The 27,710-nt window shown below is 38.2% G+C and overlaps 2 protein-coding genes across 4 annotated transcripts in view; both read left to right on the top strand.

Annotated features, from left to right (window-relative positions):
- The first annotated feature begins 1,510 nt into the window (after window positions 1–1,510).
- Window positions 1,511–23,291, top strand: LOC139940081 (thyroid hormone receptor alpha-like). Its single transcript, XM_071936316.1, has 8 exons — window positions 1,511–1,790; window positions 16,049–16,164; window positions 16,676–16,817; window positions 17,180–17,382; window positions 17,928–18,059; window positions 18,380–18,638; window positions 19,149–19,276; window positions 19,741–23,291. Exons 1-8 carry the CDS (start codon window positions 1,760–1,762, stop codon window positions 19,864–19,866), a joined length of 1,137 nt encoding a protein of 378 aa, XP_071792417.1. The 5' UTR covers window positions 1,511–1,759; the 3' UTR covers window positions 19,867–23,291.
- A 3,508-nt stretch (window positions 23,292–26,799) lies between these two features.
- The window catches only part of LOC139939805 (diacylglycerol kinase zeta-like), a 188,274-nt gene continuing 187,363 nt past the window's right edge, over window positions 26,800–27,710 (top strand). For all 3 annotated transcript variants that reach the window (XM_071935931.1, XM_071935932.1, XM_071935930.1), the window contains exon 1: window positions 26,800–27,404. In XM_071935931.1, the coding sequence (XP_071792032.1) occupies window positions 26,974–27,404 (431 nt within the window). In that variant the 5' untranslated portion in view covers window positions 26,800–26,973. The remainder of the gene's footprint in view (window positions 27,405–27,710) is intronic.

Raw genomic sequence — 27,710 nt, 5'->3', positions numbered from 1 at the left:
GGTTAAAAATAGATGTTTTCATTTCTTAAAACAAATAGTTGTTTTCATGAGTGGGTGAGACGTCGCACTTTTAAAAGTAAGTTTTTCTAGCGTTTGTGTTTTTCAAAACGGGTCGTAAAATTTATGGTGTCAAGGTCATCGAAAATTACATATTATTTTGGACAGGAAGGTCGTATGGTCATGATTTTTATTTTATTTAAAATGTTGAGATTTGCTTGTTGGGATTATTATGATATAAACTCAAAAATAAAATGTACTCGATATTCATCATTAAGAAGGAGCGGGTGACATATAACGTTATGTTTTATCTGAAGAGTGAAAGTGCCAACGTTTATTGCCTAGCATAGGATAGCCTACTCCTACTAAAGTACTAGTAAAACTATAACGTTAGGCCTAGGCCTACCGTAAGGGCCATACGTCAACGTTAGTTTTGTTTAAATAACTCACCATCGATTTGCAAGAGTCGGAATTCTCCTCCGGATCCATCATCATCGTACGGGACAGCTTTTACTTAGTCTTACTAAGAATACAGTAATTACACACTCAAGCTACTGAAAAAATATTCGCGACTAGTTGCAGAAATATTCACGACGTCATGAAAATGTTCGCGACTAGTCGTGAAAAAATTCGCGACTAGTCGTGAAAAAATTCGCGACTAGTCGTGAACAAATTCGCGACTAGTCGTGAAAAAATTCGCGACTTGTCGTGAATAAATTCACGACGTCGCAAAAATATTCACGACGTCGCAAAAATATTCACGACGTTGCAAAAATATTCGCGACTTGTCGTGAATAAATTCACGACGTCGCAAAAATATTCACGACTGAACGTGTACCTTCCCTTTCTATTCTAATTATTTTTGCCTCCACGGTATGAATAATTGGATTGTGTATTTTCCTTCAAGTTTTTCCACGGGCATTAGATGTTTTTTGCATGGTTTGAATACCTTTCTAGCTCAAATCAATAACTGCAAAACAAAAATCAAAGTTGGTAATAAATCATGAGATCACTCAGTTGTTTCGACAACACCCTGCGTATGCTTTCTGCGAATTGAACAGAGGCTACGACTCTGTATAGAAGTACACACAAACGACCTTGGGCTGCCCTGAGTACCAAGTCAGTGACCTCCAAATGCAAATTACGGTCGCTCAGATAAAAAAGATTACGTAACAGACCAAATGACCTGAATTGGACTCGCCTGGACTATTAAAATAGGGGGTTTCTGTTCAAAACAACACAACAGAGGGGCTCAAAAATAAATAAAATAAATGTTTTTATTAACGTTTGAAGAGATCACATTTTGGGATGAAAGTTGTTCTATCCTCCATAGATAATTATTAGTTTTTGTGTAAAGTTTATTTGGTGGTAGTTTTCTGACTTGGACATCGTGGCAACTGAGTTTTTCGTAATAGCCATGACCTGATATGTCCTGATTCACCCTTCTCTTTCTGTGTTAGAAAAGTGTGCTTGACCAATATTGAAGTCGGCTTCCTGCTGCATGCTGCCCGAAGATCGGCAGAGAAATTGCCTGCCTGCTGCCGACCAGGCCTCTATTGTCGTAATTAGGGAATGCTCCGGCCGGAGGTAGCTCTACAGGGCCAGGGGAAGGTAGATTTATCTGAAGTCCGAAGTGTGTTCGTCCCTCACCTTCACCACGACAGAAGGCCCCCGTGTGTTTCGCTATACTTCAAGATTGATAAAAGGACATCCACGCTCCTCTAAATCTTCTTTCTCATTTTCTGAACAGAACTCTTTAAAAATGGATTCTTCGGCACCGAAGTACAAATTCGGTAAGTTACATTTTTGTCGATGGTTTGTGAACATTTTATTAGGGTGTAAAAGCGGAATTGTTTTTCTCAGATAATATCAAGGCTTTTGTATACTCCGTCCCGTGAGTTACTCTTTGTCCTTCTTCGAACCGAACGTTGGTTGTTTGGCCATGAAGATGATGATGGCTGACCATCAGGACATTGGTAGATGGGGGAATTTTTCCACCTTTAGGAAGAAATGGTCACCTTGCTGTGGAAAGAACTTAAGAAGATGTCCGTTTTCTTTTCTTTCAATGAAGAAATTTGCAAAATAATTATGAATTCGATTACATTAGTCCATTAGTCTAATCTCATTAATTAAAATAAACGTGCTGTATCGTACATGAATAACTTAATCATCAACTCGATCTACTGGACGCTATTTCATCTGCTTTTTCCAACTGGCTGTGTCTATTAAAAGTTGGACGTAAACCATTTTTTACTCTCATTGTCATCATCCACATTTTTTCGAGAGAGAAAAGAAAACGCTGGACGCAGCTGCCAATTTTCCACCCCAAAAGGACGTTAAAAAATGGATTGTGTTATGGTTACTGTTATTCTGTTACCAATAAAACAAAAAAATAATTATATTGTCTTTGAAACGAACCTTGGTCCGAGATTTTAAGAAATATTGGGGCTATAACGGCAGCATCTCAGTCGAACTAAAAATAGTTTTTAATAGGTGTTAATTTTGCATCGGGCATAAAGAGTATTAATTTTGGGTTTTACCCATACACCGATGTGTGTAAGCACTGTATACTCAGTACATCCCAAGTCCTGTGAAAAATTTTTTAGAAAATTGCAAGGGTGTCGTGGGTTCGAATCTCACCCGAGTAACATGCCTGTGATATTTTTTCACAGGACTCAGGAAAGTACTGGGATACGTCGGTGTATGGGTAAAAACCAACATTAAAAATAGTTTATTTTTTGGGGACATTCTTGAAACTACCTTATAATATTATGACTCTCCCTAATTAATAGAAATAAACATTTTTACCCCAAAGATACTGGGCATTAGTTACAACAAGAGCCTTCCTGGTTACTTAATTAAAGAAAACCATATTAATTATTATTTATAACCCTTGCCTCATGAACCTTTGATTTTAAAAAATATATTTATTGAGATAGGATTAATATTAGTCAACAATGGAATTCGACAGTGCTATATAAAACAAACACAGCGCTAAAAAGGAAATTCCATTTGGATATCCATACAAGAAACTTGAGTTTGATATTGAAGAATTAAGTTTGTATTCTGTGGATTTTTTTTCTGAAAATAGAATTAACTGTTGCAGACTGCTTATACCAATCCTACCTCCATGCTTATACCGACCAAAATTACCCATAGTATACTATAGGCCTATACTATAAGTGCATGCCAAAAACGTTCGACCTGTAGCAGAGTCTATATTTCGAAGGCTAAAATAATATTAGTATTTTTGTTTACTTGTTTGTTGCCAGAGAGATAATCTCAATTTGATATTGAGTAAGACAAAACAAGGGATTGTATAAATAGACTGGTTTTAAGCGTGTCGTCGTCTCTAAATCGTGATCCAACCGACAAAATCACTGCTGTTAAAAACTACATTGTACGGCTGCTGTTCAAAGTTTACTTATTGCTTTTATAATACATTGCTATTGTTGTCGTAAAACAAAATTGTCAAAAAAGAAACTTGGAGGATGGACATACTATGTATATTACAATATATTTTTAAGTCACCCCCTCCCCTTCATTTCCCAAAGTATATCTTCCTACGGGTAAATAGTTTTCCCATATTAAGTTTTTTGTAAAAAGGTTTGTGGTTATGTATTGAACGACTGGTTTAGACAAGTATTAAATTGTAACACTCACCGTGGAACTTTTAGGGTAAAAATTAAAAAAAGATACCACCAATGGAAGCCGAATCCCTGGTAGTGCATCAGCTATAGGATCGTCTAAAATTAATAAACTGTCATTAAAAGTACCATCTCGGTGGTTTAGAGGAATATGAATACGATTTTGTCCCATCCTCACAGCAAACGTGGGAAATGTTTTCTCTGTTTAAATGGCTTTAGTAAACAACGGGAAAGGTCTTGCTTTATTTGTGGATTTCGACACATTTCGTTTGCTTCAATCGAAGACAAACCAAAATTTTATCTGGAGGATTGGTGTGAACATACATGTCCGTTGTGCTTTGCATGGTTGAAGCCCCCCCCCCCCCCCCCCCGCCTAGACAATTTTGGAAAATGGAATAATATAAAGACCCATGGCATGACACATGTAAATCAAGGCTAGTACCGTGGGTGGGAATGTAAGGTGCGGGGTCTAGAATCCCGTCGTGTGGGTTGACCAATGCTAGATTGGACAATGACCACGTTTCAAGTTCCACCCATGAAGATAAAGTTTTCCCGGAAAAGATCATTTTAATATTTGTACGCGGGTGGCTTACGTAATGGCGGCATCGTGGTGTCAATATTTTGCCAAACCATTGGACCATCGTAAAATTTCTGAAAGTGCAGGTATGTCGATGAATTGTTATTGCACCATCGGATCTTGTCGTGTTATTTTAACGAAACATTACAGAAGAGCCAGCGGATCTGTATAGCCTATGCTTCGTTTTTGAAAAGGTAGTAGCAGCAAGGCATTTTCTAGGGCGCCCTATGAGGAAATTTTAAATTTCTACTGGAACATTTCAAGGGCACCAAGGCAATGGCCATGCAGGGGAACATTGCCTCTGTTGCCTCCGTGAAGTATCGGGCCTGGCCACCAAATTAAACTCTGTTACTCGAGTAATATTTTTTAATCGGGTTACAACAATGTAATGTAAGATTATGGTGTGTCTATTTTGTCCGATCAGTACGCTAAAACCATCGCTAAACGGACTGTCACAGAACACGGATACAATATTATTCTCCACAAAGAAAAGCAAAATACCTCGTTTTAATTACCCATAGAGGGCGCCATTGTTTCATATGATGTTTTTATGGAGAAGATGAAAAGGGTATTGAATTAATTTTAAAAAGACAAACGTAATTGATTTCCCCTTTTGCTTTATAATAATATTATAATAGCTGTCAATGTCGCCGCACCTCATTTTTAAACATTCAATGCGCCCTCTTGTGGGTGGCCTGAAGCTGTTTGGGAAGATCGGCATCTTCACCAGTCAGATTTTTATTTCTACCCCCCCCCCCCCGAAAATTTACAATAGGCAATTCAACCTTTAAAACGTGTATTTTTTCTCAGATTCGGAAATGAATTGTTGCCGCGCATAAACCGTGCTAAATAACGAGGCATCACAACAGTCATTGATTGATACTTTGTCTGATTTTACTCACAATTTTCACGAGCATGCAGCCTTTACTTTTACAACCAGTTATATTGGCAGCCCTTCAGCAAACAACTTATAGTTTATGATTACAATACAATGTGGTCATGGTGAAATTATTTCTTAGAATTGTTATGTAATATTGGAAATTGGATGTGTCCTTCGCTCACTGCGGTAGTCAGCCACAAGCTTGGCAAGAGCTTTCGTTTTCAATGGTTTAGGGACCATTATATATAATATCACGCGATTGTTGGATGCTTGCCATGATGCCCTGCACTAGAGCATGGAGGAAGAAAGAGAGCTGGCAACACTCACTGATTATATGCAGATGGCAGAACATTCTCTGCAAGTTATGTCCATGTTCTGACGATCAAGTTTTAAAAACTTCCTGATTTTGGAAACATAATTGTGCCCATTATAATTAATTTAATTCTAAACTCTCTGGTTGATGAGCACATTCTCCCTGCATAACATTGCAATATGCACATTGTGGCAGTTCTGGCACGGTGTTAGACCATTGAGGAAGGAAAATTTATAACACTATTACACAAAAAACATCACCTTTGCTACAGTTTTCTTTTAAAATGTGACAACATTTTATGGACTATTTTGATCTGAAAACGAAACACAGAGAGAGTCTTCAAACGTACCAAGATTAAACGAATAACTGTGGATCAAACTTTAACGGGTCTCGAACCATTAATAAGTTTAAATTCAATGGTGAATGGATCAGTTAGATGAGTCAGACTCCAAACGAATTATTCCGGTTTGCCATTACAACCCCATTTGCCATGAACATTACGTAATGAAAAACAACATGGTGCATGCAGTATTCTTGATATATTTCATTCCGATTTAGGGGCCTATATGATTTTAGCAGACCAATACTGGAAACAATTGCCCACTTGTCCCTGAAATGATATCCGGTGCTTGTATAACATTAATTGCGCTTATTTCGGATATTATTCGGTATAACTATAAGGAGCAAAGGAGTAGTTTTAAAGAAATAGTTTGCTTTTGGACCCTTTCCAATAAACCAAGTCAGAAAAGAGGGAGACGATTGAGGAATGACGCAGGCGAATTAATAATGGACATTGCTTGGCATTGCTTGGCATACAGCCCAAAGATGGCAAACTGGTGAAGGGGAACCCCTCCTGCCTGCATCAGTTTATTCCTCCATGGTGAAACAGGCTAGAAAGATTAAATTTGAATGGAACGTTGAGCTATATAAAAGTCTGTTCTGAGAATGCGAATGCGATACAAACATTGACGTCAAAACTTCGCAACAAATAATTCAGTTCGGTTGAATAGTGCTCAACTCCTGTGAAACATTCGCTGCGAAAACAGCCATTTGACGTCAAAGTTCGTAATCGCATTCGAAGGAAGAAGTATGAAGCGGGCTTTAGTCATGTTGGTCATTCGGGATCCCCATTGACCTTAGGTAAGGTTATCCTACTGAGGCCATGTAGTGTCTGCTTCTACACCTGACCGAGATAAAGCTTCTTTGTAAACACATAGAAAAAAATAAAAGGTATCAAGCACATTGTTTGGCAATCTATGTTTGCGTTTAGCTTGGTACCCATCCATCATCAGCACCAGATTATTCATTGCCTGTATACACATTGCAGTGTTACAGTGAGCAGGTCTTCAGACCTCAACCACAGGATGTGGGTTTCCAGGTGGGGACATAAAAGGCTATGTATGTGCAGTTACGTAACACGCCATGCAAGAATCGATACGGGAATGTTGGATTGGAAGTTATGTTTGTCGGTTCTACATTATGTCATAACGTTGACAGCTTTTTAAAAACTGTATAATTCATTGACGAATTCTTTTTTTACAATCGTATGTTATATTTATAATGTAATTGCCAATGTGCTTTTCCAAATGCAGCGCAATAGTTTCGGTTTGTCAAGAAACAGAATAATGGAAACTACAGGCCCAAAAAACAACCCAACATTTTACAATGGTCTTATAGAATGTCCATGACCAGCTCGAGGACAAACATAACACACATTAAGTCATCCCCAATAATTATAATTTCGCGTGCCTTCTTTATGAACACATTCAAGTGACTGTTGTTAATGAACATATTAAAGTGACTGTTGTATGATGAAAATTCATAATGATGAATGGCATTTTGTCTTCTTTTTCGTTTGTTAATATCTTGCCCGTTTGCGTGCCGGTTTTCCAGTTAGAGTTATCTTTCTTATGCATGATGTAGGCCTAACTCTTGTGTCCCATAAATAAACTCGTCAACTTGAATTTATCGAGTCAGTCATTTATAGTATCTTCTTTTATGATTGAACTTATACTGGAATATTATTGTATTAGATGCAGTTTCCCCCAGATGTTGTTTATCATTGCGGTTTATTTAGAAGTTTAATATAAGATGGAATTGGGACATCAGCAGCCAATGGTGTAGCACCTTTAGACGAAAAACCCAAATTACACATTTCATGATCACATAATGCCATTCGAGAAGTGGGCGCTGCTAGCTAATCGCGTTAGCTTTATTTTATGTTATGGTGAATTAAAAAGTTACGTTTTACGGTTAGTATTCGAGTCTACAACCCGCGCTGTTTATGGCGAGTAGTAATGGCTGACACGATGGAGGTCATGAGATCGCCATGTCCGCGAGAATACAGCAACGTTCCACTGGTTAACCAGAGTGTTACGTAACGTGATGAGGGTAACATCAATGGTTAGTGCACACGTTGATCACGCATCGACCTGTGACATAATTGTGTGCAGTGTTGTTGCAACTCAAGGACACAGACTGTTTAACTGTTTAAAGTGCAAACGGGGACCGTGCTGTGGGGGGAAATCACACGCAGGCAGAGTATGATGAACTAAAAGTCTCGCCGCCGCGTGGTCTCCCCTTCCAGCCGCTTGCATTGGATGGTTGCTCTTCAAGCTGTTCAAGCCGCGAAGGCTTTGACAAAGGCTAGCCGCGAAGGCTTTGACAAAGGCCAGAAAGACCACTGCAATATGGATCACTTTCTGGATGGCAGTTCAAATTTTACACGTGCTCTTAAATGACCCGACCAATGCAAATACATGTAGGCCTACAATTTACATGTATACGTCGGCCCAACGTTGGCAAACGTACAAATCTTTGGTAGGGCAACCGTTGGCAAGTGACGGTGTGGTGACGATTTTTTTTCCATCGGGCCAACGTCGAGGACGTTGGGCCAACATTGGGCCAACGCCCAACCCCGTTCCTACGTCGACAACTTTTTTGCCGACGTCTGCACGTCCAACGTTCGTTAGACGTTTTAGTAGTGATCATTCGTTTTGCACGTTCAAAGCACCGTCGCACGTCCAGATCTTGCCAATGCCCAATCACAAGCTGGATACTGAAGGCTCCACCCTACTCGGACCGTTGTCTTTGTTAAACGCTATACATATTCATGTATGTACGTTATTCAATAGAGGCAGGAGAGCTGATGGAGGCATGTGTAAGCCCCAGGAAAATTCTCTTATTGTCTGCTCCTTGTAAAGCATGCAGGTAGCGGACAATCACTCACAAGACAGTGTAGTGTTAGCATTCATTATTAAGGAAAGATTTACTAAGAATTGCTGTTGTCAACTAGTGCCCAGCCAAATTTAACCAAAGGAAAAAGCGAAAAGGGAAACATTTTGTAATTATTTTTAAGTACCCTCCTAAACTATTTTGCAAAAAAATGTATGTTAAGAAGGGGCTGGGTGAAGTATGTTGGGTGTCACTGTGGCCGAATAACATAAGGATTTATTTTTAACTGTTAAAGCTGAAACTCCAGCGTCCTTACTTACTGTTATTATGTGCAAACACAAAAACACCATATTCATATCACTCAGATGTTGGATTGAATCTCCAAAATCCAGTAGTGATCACTCAAAGTAGGGTTTAAAAAGAGAAGAAAAAAGGAATATAATTTTGTAAGTGACCAACTAATCTTATTTGAATGTGAACAGCAGTCCTGAACATCATTACAGATGAACGTTATCTTATTTGAATGTGAACAGCAGTCCTGAATATCATTACAGATGAACGTAATCTTATTTGAATGTGAACAGCAGTCCTGAATATCATTACAGATGAACGTAATCTTATTTGAATGTGAACAGCAGTCCTGAATATCATTACAGACGAACGTAATCTTATTTGAATGTGAACAGCAGTCCTGAATATCATTACAGATGAACGTTATCTTATTTGAATGTGAACAGCAGTCCTGAATATCATTACAGATGAACGTTATCTTATTTGAATGTGAACAGCAGTCCTGAATATCATTACAGATGAACGTAATCTTATTTGAATGTGAACAGCAGTCCTGAATATCAGATGAACGTAATCTTATTTGAATGTGAACAGTCGACCTGAATATCATCACAGACGAACGTAATCTTATTTGAATGTGAACAGCAGACCTTCTCTTTACAAGTTGAGCACACCTACATTGTTAGGATCCAACTGCCCAACCAAAGGGACTTGCACATGTTGGATTGAGCTCACAAGTAGTGGTATTATACTGTATAGGCTATTGTTGCATGTTTTTTACACACCCTGCTTGCTTAGCAATGAATGCTAACATCACCTTGTGAGTGAATGTCCGCTACCTGCATGCTTTACAAGGAGCAGACAATAAGAGAATTTTCCTGGGGCTTACACACATGCCTCCAGCTCTCCTGCTCTATTGAATAACATGAATATGTATAGCGTTTAACAAAGACAACGGTCCGAGTAGGGTGGAGCCTTCAGTATCGAGCTTGTGATTGGGCATTGGCAAGATCTGGACGTGCGACGGTGCTTTGAACGTGTAAAACGAATGATCACTAATTAAACGTTTTAGTTGCTCTGATCGTCTTCTGAATCGCATTCTCCAGAAGACGATCAGAGCATACTGATCGAAACGTCGAGTTAACCCAACGGTTTGTTTTCAGAACCACCCCAACTCATTTAGAGATTGTTATTACATGGTGTTACCGCAAACTCTTCTAGATCTTATCTCCACCATGCAAAGTTTAAAATTCTACTTAATAATTTAGAGATTAATTATCTTCTAATGCAGTTAACGCCCTGTGTAATTAATTCAAGTAATTAGTGTATGTTAATTAATACTTACCAGTTATGATATTTACAAGTAATTAGTGATACTAATAACTACATACATTCTAACTACACCTTATACAAGCCCATACACCCTTATGCATGGCATGTCTTGTATTTATATAGTCAAGAATCCACAGACTTTCCCAATCGTGGTTTTACACCTTTATCAATTAAAATTGGTTACTTCTAAATTCAAATGGGTTTTTTAAAGTATTTTTATTGTACATATTTTCTTACAGACAAATTATCCACAAAAGTACTTGCCTTGGAAATTCAAAAACTCAACAAATTTGTTTTTAGTATTGTTAATACATACTTCTAAATCACGCCCACAAATTTGCATTTATTTCAACGATGGGCCAACGTTGGCCCAACGTATGAATATTATCTTGGTGGGAAAGTGGCCCTTTAGACTGTACAACATTTCCTGACGTTGGCACAACCGTAGGACGCCGATGTTAGGTTGCCCACATCATAACTACGTTATGCCAACGTTGGATATTGACATGTTATACTGCACAACATTTCCCGACGTTGGCACAACCTAAAGATGCAGACATTAGGTTACCCGTGTTAAACTACGTTGAGCCAACGTTGGAAATCGACCGGTGATTACTGCACAACATTTCCCGACGTTGGCACAACCTATAAGGATGCAGACATTAGGTTACCCGTGTTTTAACTACGTTGAGCCAACGTTGGAAATCGACCGGTGATTACTGCACAACATTTCCCGACGTTGGCACAACCTAAGAATGGTGACGTTAGGTTGCCCGTATTATAAACTACGTTGAGCCAACGTTGAAAAACGACATGTTTCACTGCATCCGACGTTAAAGGAACACGTTGCCTTGGATCGGTCGAGTTGGTCTTTGAAAAGCGTTTGTAACCGTTTTTTATAAAATGCATATGGGTAGAAAGATGTTGTAAAAGTAGAATACAATGATCCACACAAACATGCCTCGAAATTGCGTGGTTTTCCTTTTACCTTGTCGACTAACACGTCGGCCATTTATGGGGGTCAAAATTTTGACTCCCATAAATGGCCGACCATGTTAGTTCGCACAGTAGAAGGAAAACCACGCAATTTCGAGGCAAACTTGTGTGGATCATTGTATTCTACTTTTAAAACATCTTTCCAACCATATGCTTTTTATAAAAAACGGTTACAAACGCTTTTGTTTTGACCAACTCGTCCGATCCAAGGCAACGTGTTCCTTTAAAGGAAAACCACGCAATTTCGAGGCATGTTTGTGTGGGTCATTGTATTCTACTTTTACAACATCTTTCTACCCATATGCATTTTATAAAAAACGGTTACAAACGCTTTTCAAAGACCAACTCGACCGATCCAAGGCAACGTGTTCCTTTAAGTTGCCCCTATCATAACTAAGTTGTGACAGCGTTGTAGCTCTAACTGTTGTATTTCATAATGTTTACAAACGTTCGTACAACGTTTAAAAACTGACTTCGACCTTCCCAACGTCTGTTGAACGTTCGTTTTGTGATGCCGACTCAACGTATGCATGTTAGCTGGGAGTGTCCCTGCTGCAACATTGTGCCCCGAAGTATCAAATTATTATTAGTCACAAAACGAGTTTTCAATCGGCAATTTGTTTTCCTCCTTCAGCCAGCAAGTTACTTGTTTCACTTTAAAGCTTAAATCACATTACAAAAAAAAGACTGAATTACATGACATTTACAATATTAAAACATACACACAAAAATTGTGTCGTGTAGATGCCAGTTGTCCTTGGTCAGTCTTAGTTGGGTGAGAAGGGGTATAAATCATTGCCATCAAAACCCAATTCCTTCAAGGTTTAGTAACCCATCCTAATCATATGCATCATCTCACAGTGATGCGATTCCTTCCTCTGTGTTTTGTGTTTACTAAAATTAGACTAACGATGATATCCCTCCAGCTCGATTGGCTTACACGCTTGCCTTGCTGCATGCTCTAAATACATACTTGCAGTCTTTTGATGATGGGCTGGGATGGTAGAGATTTAGGGACAACATAGATAAAACACCTGTGACCTTGTGTATTGTGAATGTATCATCGCGCCTCAATGCATTTGGGAAGCTTGCTCCATGCTCCATGTTACCGTTTCTTAGGTCCCACCATGTCTTTAGTGCAATGACCGAATGGCCCACTGACCAAACCAACGACACACTCCACAAAGCAGATAAGGAAAATCTCGTTTGTTCCGGAGTGTTGATTGTGCTTTATTTTTTTCAAGATTAAAACACATGCAATCTCATACAACGGTAGAGTGAATTCCTTCCTCCAATAGTGAAATGACTCTTGAAATGTTAACTGTTGGCTGTATTTTAAAAAGTGTGTGGATTAATTACGAAGTTACCATTTGAATTTTGGGTTTAAGTACTTTGTAGCGATGTATTTTTTAAGTAGGATTTGAAACTTTGCATGGTGTAGATAAGATATAGAAGAGTTTGCGGTTACACCAGATGTATTTTTTACTTTAACGTTTTGAAGGAAGTCACTATAAAAGTTACTTCTGATATTTCGAAAATCACTTAAAAAACGTATGCACATAAGGGCACAGGTTTTCAACAGTTAATTTGTCATCGATCAAAAGTGAAATTGAAATCTCGAACTGCGACTTGACTAGATTTGCCGTCACTAAGATAAGCGCCCTCTATCGACGTATTCTCAACTAAACGGCTACGAATCTGCTCTCTTAATGTAAAAGAGTGAAAAAGCACTCTTTCAAGAGCCATATGAAGGACAACCCTTTTTCGAGTGGTCTTCCACTCTTTTAGATTGAAGTTTGCATCTTTTTGAGTAATTTTCACTCTGTCCTGGAGTGAAACCCCTCTAAAATAGTGAAATAACCACCACTCGTTTTGAAGAGCCATATGAGGGACAGCTCGAAATGTTAAAGGAACACGTTGCCTTGGATCGGACGAGTTGGTCAAAACAAAAGCGTTTGTAACCGTTTTTTATATAATGCATATGGTTGGAAAGATGTTTTAAAAGTAGAATACAATGATCCACACAAGTTTGCCTCGAAATTGCTTGGTTTTCCTTCTACTGTGCGAACTAACACCGTCGGCCATTTATGGGAGTCAAAATTTTGACCCCCATAAATGGCCGGCGTGTTAGTCGACGAGGTAAAAGGAAAACCACGCAATTTCAAAGCATGTTTGTGTGGATGATTGTATTCTACTTTTACAACATCTTTCTACCCATATGCATTTTATAAAAAACGGTTACAAACGCTTTTCAAAGACCAACTCGACCGATCCAAGGCAACGTGTTCCTTTATGAGTGGTGTTTTTCCCTCTTTACATTTAGAGAGTGTATACGCCAGTTGGAGAAAGACTTGTGAAAAGTTTTGTCTTAAATTAGTGTCGTATCCAATTGCATTTGTATTACAAAATGTTTGTTTTTTCATTAATACTACTTCATGGACACAAATAAATAATCAATTAGCAGAAAGATGATGCTGTTTCAACCCAACCTTCATGATAGTCACCCTTGAAACTCTTAAACAAACAGATATAGGTCCTACATTGATAATCATAAACTAATTGACAGACTATCGGTGTCCTGACGAAATGTCATCACACGCCTACCTCATGATCAATGTAATAAACGGTATGCGTGAACACGTGTATACTGAGTTTCATATCTTGTGTACAAATACTGATATCTATTGAGATTAAGGTAACTCCACATGCTCCAATCATCATGGCTCTGACAACGGTGAGGAAATAAATCCCTTGACCATCAGTGGCTGACCGCTGGGTCAGCCACAACATAGCCTGTCCCGGTCATGACGTAATAGGACAGTTCCTACAGGATGGAAGCACCCCACGCAGCGAACAGTCCCTGAACACGTGTTTGGGCCTACCGGTCGCATCGTCGTATTTTACACAAAAGTCAACACCCCAAAGAAGAAAAAAAGGAAGAAAAGAAATCACGAATTTGTACGGTTCACATAATTATTTGGGTTGAAAGACAAGTTGATAAATAAAACGTATAGGTTACAGTTAGCAGAATGCAATGGAGTGGTTGATAACACAACATTTGAAAGAACACACCACAAATTCACTGTTACTTTTACATGATGAGTGGGTTTCAAGCCGGAAGATTGAAAAACCCTGGGGGTTTCTTTCTAAATCGATTTAAAAGGGGAATCCTTAAAACAAAATAAGGAACATTTTTTCTGGATTGCAATTCGTAAACAGCAGATGCTAAAAAATGCCACTGTGTACGTCAGGGTTTCTGTATTCCCCAGCCAAAACGTTGCGTGGTACTCCGAACCCGAAGCATCGAACGAATGTGAGTTGCAAGAGCAGGTGCCTGACGTTACAAAATTGAACGATTTGAAAACGGAGTGAGCCTGCATGATGACCACGTGATTCAATCCGATCTCTCTTTAGGAGATGGTTTGTGGTTGGGATGAATAATACCTTAATATATTCAACTTGCATCGGTTATACACACATCGGTAAATGGGTAAAGCCATGTTTAATATGAATGATATCATAGGTTTTCTGTAACACCATGTGCATGGTAACGACAATCTCTGATAAGTTGGGGTGGTTCTGAAAAGAACCATTGGTTTCAACTCGACGTACTCTCTTAATGTGAAAAAGCACTCTGTCAAAAGCCATATGAAGGACAAATCTTTTTCGAGTGGTCTTCCACTCTTTTATTTTAGATTGAAGTTTGCATCTTTTGGGGTGATTTTTCACTCTGTCCTGGAGTGAAACCCCTCTAAAAGAGTGAAATAACCGCCACTCTTTTTGAAGAGCCATAATGAGGGACAGCTCGAAATGTAAAGAGTGGTGTTTATACTCTGTTACATTTAGAGAGTATGCTCTCATCGTCTTCTGGATACTTTTTATCGTGCGTGAAGGCGTGCGCCTTGGATAAATAAAGGCTAAAGTCAGACATCAAAGCTAAATCCAATAATTCAAGTTATGTAACCTATACCACGAAATGGTTTGCGTAATAATATAATTGACCACGGTCCTCTTTACAAGTACTGCGTGAACATTTATACTATCACTTAATTATCCTCCATATAAATACTAAGACAGGATTATTTAGTTGATTCTTTTGTGTAATTTTAAAGTCTGGTTATTATTTACCATTGTCAGATCAATGGACCGAAGTTATTATTTCATGCCACGTGTCGTGTAGTGTCTCATCTTGGTTAAATAGACGCCCGAAACTCTAGTTGTAGTCATTTGTTGTAAACTTGCTGACTTGTTTAATATCATCAATGCTTCTCTCCGACAGACATACACGGTAGAGATGATTGGTAGGTTTACAGTTCTCTTTACATGGGAATCGGCCTTCAATAGGGAAAATGTAGCCTAACTGCTTTCATTTTGTTAATATTCTTTTGTTCATTTCTACCCAGAAAGTTTAAAACCACTGGACATCTTTGGTGTTGTCAGAGACCATTTTTCTCACTTGGAGTACCCCAACATGATATGCATAAAATAAAACATCTGTGACAGATTTTACTCAATTTGTCATCGGAGTTGCAAGAGAATAATTACAGGGAAAAAAATTACCCTTGTTGCACAAACGTATGTGCTTTCATTATATGCCTAAAAAAGGCTTTTAATAATTTATTGAGAAGTTATCCCTTTCTCAGAAACTACCTTCGCGGGAGCCGTTTCTCTTTAATAATTTATACTATCAATAGCTTTCCATTGCTCGTTACCACATAAGTTTTTTAAACAATTATTTTGAGTAATAACCAATAGTGTCCAGTGCCTATAAAATACCGACATGTCACTTTGAGCTACCACCCTTAACTTATTAACACTTTGATGTGGTTCCTTTTTTGCAGGGACTCCGTACATTCCAAGTTATATGGACTTGACCAATGGACCGGAGCCGTGTGTTGTATGCGGTGATGCTGCAACTGGGTACCACTATAGATGCATGACCTGTGAAGGATGCAAGGTAAGTTTCAAGCATTGCTCTATGAGTTTTTGTGTTTTTGTTTTGATTTATTTCTTTGTTTATTTATTTATTTGTTTACTTGTTTGTTTGGTTGTTGTTAGTCACCCTGTTAATCATTTTTAGACAATTTGTTATGTTTGAATTGTCATTGTACTGGAGGCTAAAACAAATTTGTGGATCAAGCTTTTGTAGCAATTAAATGAATCCCTCGTCAATTATTTGAGGGAAGAAAAAAAGTGAAAATCACTGATAAATGTTTACAGGAGAGTCCCGTAAATCCGTTGTACATGCCAAAACTGTTTTCTTAAAACATTATTTTTATTATTTCTCAAAAACTACATCAGCTAAGCAAATAATAATTAAAGGGAAGCTTTCCACCATCGTTGTCTTTACACTGTATAAGAGTCGTTCAAATCCCAATTACGAACATTTGTATGACAAGTCTTATAGATACAATACAAAATATACGAACAGAAAGAAAGTTAACATTTCTTTGTTCTTTTCCTTTCAGGGTTTCTTTCGTCGAACTATTCAAAAGAAATTGAGTTACTACTGCAAATGGAGTGAAGAATGCGTCATCGATAAGTTGACTAGAAACCAGTGTCAGCAATGCAGATATAAGAAGTGTATCAATGTTGGAATGGCGCCCGACTGTAAGTTCAATAGATCGATTATCTATATCCAATCAATACTGGAATAAAAAAATTTTCATAACCAATTAATTGATTGGTGTCAGGGTTCTATTGATTTTATCTTGGAACAAGGTTTCAGTGTATTTTATTTTTGTATGAGCGTGTTTGGTTTTGCACTTTTGCCTACATGTTTTGCCTATTATAAAATTGGGTCCTGTGACCATGCAGTTGGAAATGGTTTTATGAATAGTTATTTAAGCATTCGCCATTGTGTTGATCAAGTTGACTAACATAAAGATAATTACAGCAAAATTAGCCTTGGGGAAATTGGCCTGCTGGTTCATTGTGTTTTGTGTCAAAGTGTGACCCATTTCTGATTGCAGTGGTGTTGAACGAGTCACAGCGGAGAGCCAAGAGGCGCCTAATACAGGAGAATAGAGACAAGCGGTCCAGGGAGGAAATGTTATGTCAGAGCGGGCTCCTAGTAGCTAGCCAAGTCACAGACGGGGAAGAGGGACTAATCAAAGCGATATTGATTGCCCATCAGGATACCACATACCTCTTCAGGAGAAACTCTACTGATGAGGTAAACAAATACTCCAATCGAGATAGTAAAGTCCTATTGGGGGAAAAGAATACTTTGATTGGGATATATCCTAATTAGATTGAATAGTAATGTAATGGTATAAGGTAGGATAGTAATGGTATAAAGATGTGGTAGTGATGGTATCCCAATTATATGGGATAGTGATGGTATTCAAAAAGATGGAATAGTAATGTTATCTCAATAAGATGTGATAGTGTTGGTATCCAAATAAGATGGCAGTCAGCTAGTATCCCAATAAGATGAGATAGTCAGATAGTATTCAAATAGAATTGGATAGTGATGGTATCAAAGAAAGATGGAATAGTCAGATGTGGTATCCCAATACAAGATGGGATAACGATGGTATCCCATCAACTGGGATAGTGATGGTATCCAAGAAGGGATAGACCAGATTGGACCTGTGAAACACTGTGGCCAATTTGGTTAGCTATGGTCTATCAATAGTTAAATACTCTTCCTAAACACAACTGTATATAATGTTTTATATGAGCAATAGTTTAAATTGTATATATATCTATGTGAAGGATGGTGAACCAGATACCAAAAGGACAAAGGCAGAAGATGAAAGGAGTGCGCTGCAGAACCTTGCTGAGATCATGACGCCCTCTATCGTCAAAGTGGTCGAGTTTGCTAAGAGGGTACCAGGTTTCAAAGAGGTAAGTCCATCAAGAGGGAGTCTTTTGCGTGTTGGACATTGGGGCCGGTTTGCGGTTAGCTTTACGGATTGTGGGCACCATCACCACGCCACTGTCACCCAAAGTGCAGACATAAAGAAGGTAACATAGTTGAGATTGTTGGAACTTTATTTCTCTTAGAATTAATGGGATGTGATAAAGCACAGTATAACGTCCACATTGAAAAGTAGTCATTTCAGTTCGCAGTCAAAAAGTACGCCTATGTATAATTTTTGTTAAGTTGATGCAACAACTTCTTACCAATTAACATATTTATGTTGGTGTGTTTAACTTTTAATTAGTTGGATCATGAAGACCAGGTCTTGCTTCTAAAGTCTTGTTGTATGGAGATCATGTGCCTGCGAATTGCGCAGAAGTACGACCCCGAGACGAACAAATTAATCCTGTCCACTGGCATAGCTGTCGACAAGTGCAACCTCAACAACGGCGTGATGACCGACCTGGTTGAGCCCATCTTCGACTTTGCCGTTGGGTTGGCGAGGCTGCAACTTACTGAGACCGAGATGGCACTCCTCGCTGCAGTTTTACTCATTGCTGGAGGTAAGTACACATTGTGACCTCATTTAAGGGCTAGAGGTTAAAGGAACACATTGCCTTGGATCGGACGAGTTGGTCTATAAAAAGCCGTTTTTATAAAATGCATATGGTTGGAAAGATGTCTTAAAAGTTCAATACAATGATCCACACAAATTTGCCTCAAAACTGCTTGGTTTTCCTTTTACTGTGCGAACTAATACGGTCGGCCAATTATGGGAGTCAAAACTTTGACTGCCATATGGCCGACCGTGTTCGTCGACAAGGTAAAACCGTGCAATTTAAAGGCATGTTTGTATGGATCATTGTATTCTACGTTTACAACATCTTTCTACCCTTTGTTTTATTATAACAAACTGTTACAAACGCTTTTCAAAGACCAACTCGACCGATCCAAGGCAATGTGTTCCTTTAATACACATTTTGACCTCTTTGCTGGAGGTTAGTTGATATTGTAACCTCATTAATGGAGGTTAGTACACATTGTGACCCCATTTCATATCTTCGTTTTGACAGATCGCCCAGGTCTGAAAGATCCCAAATCAGTAGAGATTTTACAAGACACTCTCCTGACTGCCTTCCAACATTTCATCAACGAAAGTCGACCAAAGACACCTGTGCACTGGGCTAAAATACTCATGAAGGTAAGTTTTATTTCTATGTCAATGTGATAAGAAAACATGTTCCCTCTTTTACATTTAAATACATTGGTAAAAATGGTCAAGAGATTAGAACTTCTCGAATATAAAGCTGCTGAAATCAACATCGACAAAGCAATACAGAAAATGTAATAAAGTATCTTCAACAATCAAGTATAGTAAACATTTATGATAACTGTTGCATTTAAATAATTTCGGTCAATTATGATATCCTAGTTTTCATAAACACCCACTTCTTATAGGAGCATCTTGCTTTACCTATAAAATGATCAGTAGAGAGGTGACAATGTCTTGACTTCATCGCTGTAGCACAGTCTTTTTTTCAAGGCTAAATGAAGAAGACTCTGCTTATGCCACAGGGTCGAAATGTGATGAAACAACCTTGTGTGAGAAGACTAGCCCTGATTCAGTGTGAGTAAAACATTGATTGGTTTTTCTTCACTTTGCAGATAACAGACTTGCGAACCATCAGTGCTCGCCACGCAGAGAGAGTGTTGTGCATGAAACTGGACAAGTCCCAGGAGATCCCACAGATGTTTCTAGAAATGTTTGATGATTGCAACACGACTCTTTGATCTTAGTGGTTTGATGGTTTGATGAGGCTAATTGGGGACAGAGCAAGCGTAGATCAGACACCTGGTCCCAGTTTCATAACAGAAAACAGTTGGCAGGGCCCAATTTCATAGAGCTACTTAAGCAGAGAATTGTGCTTAAATATATTTTGCTAAGCTAAAACAAACAGGATACAAGTCGCAGATTGTTCACATGTGATGTGGTGTTTTAGCTGGTATTCTTATTCGAGTAAGCAAACTATTTATTTATAGTTTCTTCTTAAGCAAACTTTTGTTTGTTGTGCTAAGCTACTTGTTTTGTGCCGAAGCAGCTCAATAAATTGGGGCTGGGCTTCAATTCCATCAATTATTAACTGTGCGACATAGTGGCTAGTAACCAAAATCTGAAATAGACGCTCAATTTTCAAGAATTTTTCCAGGGGGTGGCTAAAAGCACCCAAACAGTACAATTTTGTACTATTGGCGGTAGTTAACTGCATACCAGAGTCTTTGTGTGAAGTAAAAAAAAAATGTTATTTGATCTACGCTTGCAAGTGTGTCCCCAATGTAAGAAGGTGTAATACCAAATAAATTATCATACGCAGCTTTTGTTTTCTTGCCACAATTTGTTATGGCCTGTGGCCTGTAAAACGTTTACAATTTAACAGTTTTACTAAATATGCTGTTTTTGCTACAGCGTGCTTGTATCTCAGCCAAACTGGTTATTAGCATAAAGAGCATACCGGCTCATAATGCTAGAGCAGAAGTGTTTTTATCTACCTCGTATGTAATAAAGATATCTAAACTCTTATGTGAGATAAACTTCCATGATTTTTTTACAATCATAATTTTTTTTGTATAATATATAGTATGACATCTAATAAAACTGTTCCGAAAATTAAGTACATGCAGTGGGTCCAAAGCCTTGACTGAGACAAGAAAACCCTTTGTAGTGGGTCGACATGACTTAAGCTAAGGCAAATATACACTCTGCTGACTTGGTTTTTGGTCAGTTCTACTTATAAAACAGGTTAATTTGACTTTCAAAGGCATATAAGTTGACCAACAAGCAATTTTTATTTTCAAAATGGCTGTCATTATAGGACAATCTGCATTGATTCTAATCTGCATTGACAGCCAGATATCTTCCTCGGGACATATTATTGAGTGTATTCCAAATACCCCCATCACCTACCTGATGTACAATTAGCAACAACTGCTGATAAAGCCACTACTTTGGACTCGGTCTTGGTTTTTATGGGGCTCGGTGTTCGAGAGAAAGAAGAACAAAACTCGTCCAGTATTCGGACAAATTGAAGTCTGCCATTGTGCAGTACATCCCACCTGTTGGTATGAATTAATATTATAAGCTTTTAAAGACAGATATTATCGAAAAACCAAAGATGTTTTTATAAATAATGTTTCGATGTATTGTTAGATGTTTTGTAAAGAGAAACGGTGAAACAAATTAAATACTTTGAATTAAGAATGGCGTCTTCAACGTGACGCTGAAAATGTTACGATTGCTTTCAGTAAAGGGGAGAGCAGTGGATAATTTGACGGTCGCTTCCACCACTCCAGTCAAAGGCATTGCGCTCAAAACAAGTGTTAAAAAGACAGGGCCTGGTAAGCATGATGTTAACGGTGTAATAATTATTATATTGAGAGATAATAATTATTATACCAAAGTACTCTGGATATTATTACTGTACTGGATGGAGAACTCGTGTATATGAATATAACATAAATTTTAATTACTTTTGTCATAAACATTTGTATATTTTTTATATACAAATTATTAAACCGGTGTAAGATTTCAGTTTTGTGTTTAAACAAATCAAATTATGCATTTTACTCAGAGAGACACTTTTTCTTTTTCGATGAGCGGGTCCTATTGTTGTTTGGTGCATTCGATTGCTCTCGTGATACAAGTATTTACTTCAAAAACTTCCGGGAGTTTGTAGAGTGAAAAGGGTATAACACTTTACAAAATTCTTCATTTATTTAAAATACTTTCTTTCTTCCACGTTTGGGTTGGTGTAGAAAAAACAAGGTATAAAACAGTAAGCATGAAATTGTTATTTTTTGAAGATAATATATTCACTTTTTATGTAAAAGAAGTGTGAGAAAATGGCGAGAAATCCTTTGTATTATATTATGTCTTTTGCACTGTCTACCTCATTAATGCATTTTTGCTGTGACGGATCAAAGAGTTAGTCTATCTTCGAGTCGGTAATTCTATAAACTTGAGTATATTATATTCAATGTTTCTGTGTGTACCTTGGATATATGCTTGGATGAAGACTAACTTTCAGACGGTCCGTGTGACATCACAATATGGTGCCACACCTCTCGATCCGCCATAGCGTTGTTTATCAAACTGTATAAAACAATTCCTTATAGGGATCTGCTGCATTTAATGTTGTTATCTTAATGTTTAAATTATAATGTATCTGTTTTGAATGTTGCCATCATTTTGTTTAACTTCATACAAATTGTAATCATACAATTTTGCACAGAAAATTATTGGAGTAGAGATAGCTGAGGCTTCTTACACACGAACACGTTGCCTTGGATCGGACAAGTTGGTCGATAAAAAGCGTTTGTAACCGTTTGTTATAAAATGCATATGATTGGAAATATGTTGTAAAAGTAGAACACAGTGATCTTCACAAATATGCCTCGGAACTGCGTCGGCCATTAATTTTTATGAGAGTCAAATCTTTGACTCTCATCTATGGCCGACCTTGTTTCCTCGCGACGTAAAAGGCAAACCGTGCAATTCCGAGGCATGTTTGTGTGGACCATTGTATTCTACTGTTAAGTTATCTATCTAACCATAGGCTTATGCATTTCATAAGAAACGGTTCCAAATGCTTTCCAAAGACCAACTCGACCGATCCAAGGCAACGTGTTCCTCTAACAACATCTTTGAGGCCCCTACTTGTTATCCATTATACATCTTTCATAGTTTTTGTAAAAAAATTATATGCTGATATGAATACTTGTTGGAATAAAGTTTATCAAGCTGTCAGGTTATTTTTTGGATGGAAAAATCAAAATTGAAATGCGATGTTTGTAGATGTCATCTCTTCCATTGTCGATCCCACTCAGTGAAATTTGTAAAACTAATGAACTTGTTCTGTTCATACCGAATAGTATTATATAATTATCTCAGGGAGTATGAATAGACAGGAAATCATATTTAAACAATGATGGTTTTTAGTATAGATTGTATTATGTATATAGACGTTTTCATTACAGAACATGTGAAAACATATTAATTTGTTGTTTACATGTAATAATTATTATTATAGCAGAATTTAGTGGTCATTATGTTTAGCTCGAACTCTAAAACAAAACACCGTCTGGGAGGTGGGATGATTTTAAACAATGCATAATAAAACATGGATGACATTATAATCATTTTTAGAAATGAACAAAATTAAAAACGGTTTGTACGTTATTTTTCTGTGGTCGTTTAGTGTGTTTTCTTAAATCGTTAAAAGGTATGGTCTCACAGTGAATAACCGAAAAGGAATTGTGACATTTTTTATCCGAAATCCTACAAGTGATATAGCAAACGTTCTGCGAAACTATATTATTGTTTGAGTGCCACCGAACTATTTGAATATAGAATCACATCTATCTGCATTTTTGTTTTTGTTCTTCAAATTTACTGCTCAAATTGTCTCTATAGTCCGAAAATTGCCTTCGGCGACTAACAATTCTTCTTTTGCGATTTTCTCCTCCAATGTGAAAAACATGCTCTAGATTTTACGAATCAATCTAATTTTTTAAGCCTAACTTTTTGTTTTTAAAGGCAGTGGACACTATCGGTGATTACTCAAAATAGTTGTTGCCATAAAACCTTACTTGGTGACAAGTAATGGGGAGAGGTTGATGGTATAAAACATTGTGAGAAACGGCTCCCTCTAAAGTGACACAGTTTTCGAGAAAGAAGTAATTCCACTAATTTGATTTCGAGACCTCAGATTCAGAATTTGAGGTCTCGAAATCAACCATCTATTAAACGTAACAACTTCGTGTGACAAGGGTGTTTTTTCTTTCATTATTATCTCGCAACTTCGACGACCAATATTGAGCTCAAATTTTCACAGGTTTGTTATTTTATGCATATGTTGAGATAAACCAAGAGAGAAGACTGGTCTTTGACAATCCAATAGTGTTCAGTGTCTTTAACTGCCCTATTGTGTAAGAAATATTTCGCACATTTTGTGATGTTTGAGTTTCAAGAGGTAAAACTAAACTACCCCTCCTCTATTGCGATTGGGTTGAGCAGCAAAGGAGCATTAAAAAAACTAACCCTTCCACTTTTAGGCTGGGTTTGATCTGAGCGGGATAGAAAAAAAACTCCACCCTCCTCTTTTCGGCTGGGTTGTGCATTCGACTCTCCCAGAAATGATTTTTAAAGGCAGTGGACACAATTGGTAATTACTCAAAATAATTATTAGCATGAACCTTTATAATGAGTATTGGGGAGAGGATGATAATATAAAACATTGTGAGAAACGGCTCCTTCTGAAGTGTTTCGAGACAGAAGTAATTTTCCACGAATTTGATTTCGAGACCTCAAGTTTAGAATTTGAGGTCTCGAAATCAAGCATCTGAAAGCACACAACTTCGTGTGACAAGGGTGTTTCTTTTCTTTCATAGCTGGGGTGGATTTCACAAAGGTAGTCCTAACTTAGGACTAGTCCTAGGCAATGCTAGGGATAGGACCAGTCCTAAGTTCGGATGAGTAACTGGTCCTAACTTAGGAGCAGTCATATCTCTTAGCATTGCCGAGGACTAGTCCTAAGAAAGTTAGGACTACCTTTGTGAAATCCACCCCTGGTTATCTAGCAACTCCGACGACCAATCGATTTTATGCATATGTTGAGATACAGCAAGTGAGAAGACTGGCCTTTGACATTGTTACCAATAGTGTCTACTGGCTTTAAGGAGAAGAAAAACCACCACAATTTTCACATTTTGAAAACAATATAATTATTGCTTAACTACAAAATACGGTGAAAAGAATGTCAAAAATCGTGGATAGAACCTGTCATAATAAATGCGATGAAAACTTGAATGCCAAGGTTTCCGTTGAGCCCGTTTGAATGCTGCCCTCTTTGGTCAGATTATGTGGTTGGTGCCCGCTGCCGTCACCTCGCTAAAAAAAAGACCACACAGAATGATGGATTTATATTGAATCGTTTGTGGATGGGCATTCAGAAAAGAAGAAGAAAAAATAGGGGGGGGGGTCACAGATTGCGGTTTATTTTACATACATGCATGCTTGTATTTTAAATAAAACCATTATTTTGTTGATATTTAGTTTCACTTTATTCAGGATATCGTTTTGCTGTCTGGCTTTGCAGTGCTGGAAGAAATTTTCGCATTATTTTATTAATTTGTTAATAGCCAACCAACTTGGGCTGAGGCATGACGGAGACAGTCACATGGCAAGACCCGTCTGGTGATTTTATTTTGTGAGATTCTCTGAAAATAAAAATGTAATCCTAGCTCACAAAAAGTGTAACTTGAGACGAGCACAGTTCATAAGACACAACCGTCCAACTTATTGAAGACTGCTCTTCAATTGTAACACAAGTGGTAGCATGACTTCAAAATAATTTAAAAACAAAATAAGGCGGGCATGGTGGATGCCCCTATTTGATGTCCGTGCCCCGCGGGTCCCCCGATCCTTTTGAAACCCGGACTTTAAACTAAACAGGCTTAAGTTATTCAATCTTGTGGGAAAATATTTCGAGTGAAAACTCTTCGATTGAGCCTACGATGTTCAGTAACCGGCGCATACTCCCCAAAGATTATTGCGTCAGAAATAGCCAGACCCAGCAGTTGCTCCCATTGTCCCCCCCCCCCCCCCCCCAACTGTCGGACTTTGAGTTTGTCATAATGTTTGTCCCTAAAGGCAACAAACATTACCAAAATTACTACTAAATTTAAGTTAAAGGAACACGTTGCCTTGGAACGGACGAGTTGGTCAAAACAAAAGCGTTTGTAACCGTTTTTTATATAATGCATATGGTTGGAAAGATGTTTTAAAAGTAGAATACAATGATCCACACAAGTTTGCCTCGAAATTGCGTGGTTTTTCTTCTACTGTGCGAACTAACACGGTCAGCCATTTATGGGAGTCAAAATTTTGCCCCCCATAAATGGCCGACGTGTTAGTCGTCGAGGTAAAAGGAAAACCACGCAATTTCGAGGCATGTTTGTGTGGATCATTGTATTCTACTTTTACAACATCTTTCTACCCATATGCATTTTATAAAAAACGGTTACAAACGCTTTTCAAAGACCAACTCGACCGATCCAAGGCAATGTGTCCCTTTAATAATAGTTGTTCAGCATGATTTGTGGCCCTTCGAGCACCCCCTTCAGCCCCTGTTCCCCCGGCAGTGTAAGCATTTCTGTGGATGCACTGCCCATACTATGCCCAAATTCATGTGCCAAGTCACAAGGCCCTCAAAATCTTTTTTTAGGACTTTACTTTTAATTTGATGCCATGAGCTATTGCTCTTTGGTGCTCACGGCTATGTGCTGTCGGTTTTCGTTAGAAGAACGCCCTCTATTGTCAACTTTAGAGTGGGGAAAATCGTCGGGTTATAGTAAGTGGGTCGCTCTATTAAATAATCAGAGGGGTGGTACACTAATACAGATTGGAATGGAGGATAATTAAGTTATAAAAAGCAAAAAAGAAGACACATTTATATACAAATTATAAGTTCCTGACAAAAAAATAAGCGAATGTAGAAATTATTGTGTAAATGGTATTCCTATATAAACATATTTGTAAAGTTTTTGAAATTATAGCTCCCTTCATAAAATTTGAGTGTTTCCCATATCATTTATTTTTTGTAAACACGGCCGGTTGGCTGCGTGTGTGTAATGTCTGATGATCGACCATCAGCAGCTGTAATTCGTGGTTGCTCACGTGGAACGCCTACGGTATGGATTTTGCCATTGCAAGTGCAGCATTAAAAACATAATATCTAACTATTTGGAGCAAATATCGGATTCATTTTACATATTTCCGTGAAGAGAACCACTTCCGCAATCCTTGTGTAGAGTTATTTAGTCGTGTTGAGTCGTGACACTGCAATGGCGTCCAGTCCACCGGTACAACAGGAAACTTTGCTGGGACAGCCTACCAACAACAACAACGCTTGTCCAACAATTCACGAAAACACCGATGAGTCCGATTCGGATTGTGACTCGCCAAGATTTCTAAAATGTCCGGGAATTCCACCACTTTGTGGCCAGATCGAGAGAACTCTCCACCTCTCGAGGCAAGACACCTTGGATTCACCGTTAATGGAGGAGGATGAGGATGAATTGGAAGATGCAACGAGTTTGACCAGTGCGGATTCTTTCGAGGCTCTCCGGCCTGGGAGCAGCGTGACCTTGCCTGCCCGTGGTGCCGTTGTTTCGAGCGTGAAGCCCGGTGACCATCCGCCCCCACCGTCGTCACATCACCACCCTGGATTGGACCGTTTTGCTCACTTCACAATAAAGAAACAGACGTCATACCGGTAAGATTATTTCTACCATGACATTGAATAAAACCTCTCACGCCCCGATGAGTTTTGTTGTTGTTATTTTCTTTATTTATAATATTTTTTATCCAACAATTTAAAAAGTTTCGTCCACGTGTAATAAAACTAGTGTGACTGTTGTTAATGTTAGCACTCCATCTCAAACTTTGCAAACTTTTAAAATGTTTACATGATAAAATTAATACTACAGGTATTTTCCTGTGGCAATGTTGTGGATTTTTATTTATTTAATATTTGATTGTAGTCAGATTAAATATTGTTTTATTGTATGTCGGAAGTAGA

Source organism: Asterias amurensis, chromosome 7, assembly GCF_032118995.1.
Source record: "Asterias amurensis chromosome 7, ASM3211899v1".
Classification (NCBI taxonomy): Eukaryota; Metazoa; Echinodermata; class Asteroidea; order Forcipulatida; family Asteriidae; genus Asterias; species Asterias amurensis.
This window is presented reverse-complemented; position numbering and strand designations above follow the sequence as displayed.

Excerpts from the sequence above, each read along its gene's own strand:
- LOC139940081 (XM_071936316.1), top strand. The coding sequence starts at position 1,760 with ATGGATTCTTCGGCACCGAAGTACAAATTCG. Across the intron at positions 17,383-17,927 it reads GGAGAAACTCTACTGATGAG|GATGGTGAACCAGATACCAA; the intron begins GTAAACAAATAC and ends ATCTATGTGAAG. Across the intron at positions 18,060-18,379 it reads GGGTACCAGGTTTCAAAGAG|TTGGATCATGAAGACCAGGT; the intron begins GTAAGTCCATCA and ends ACTTTTAATTAG.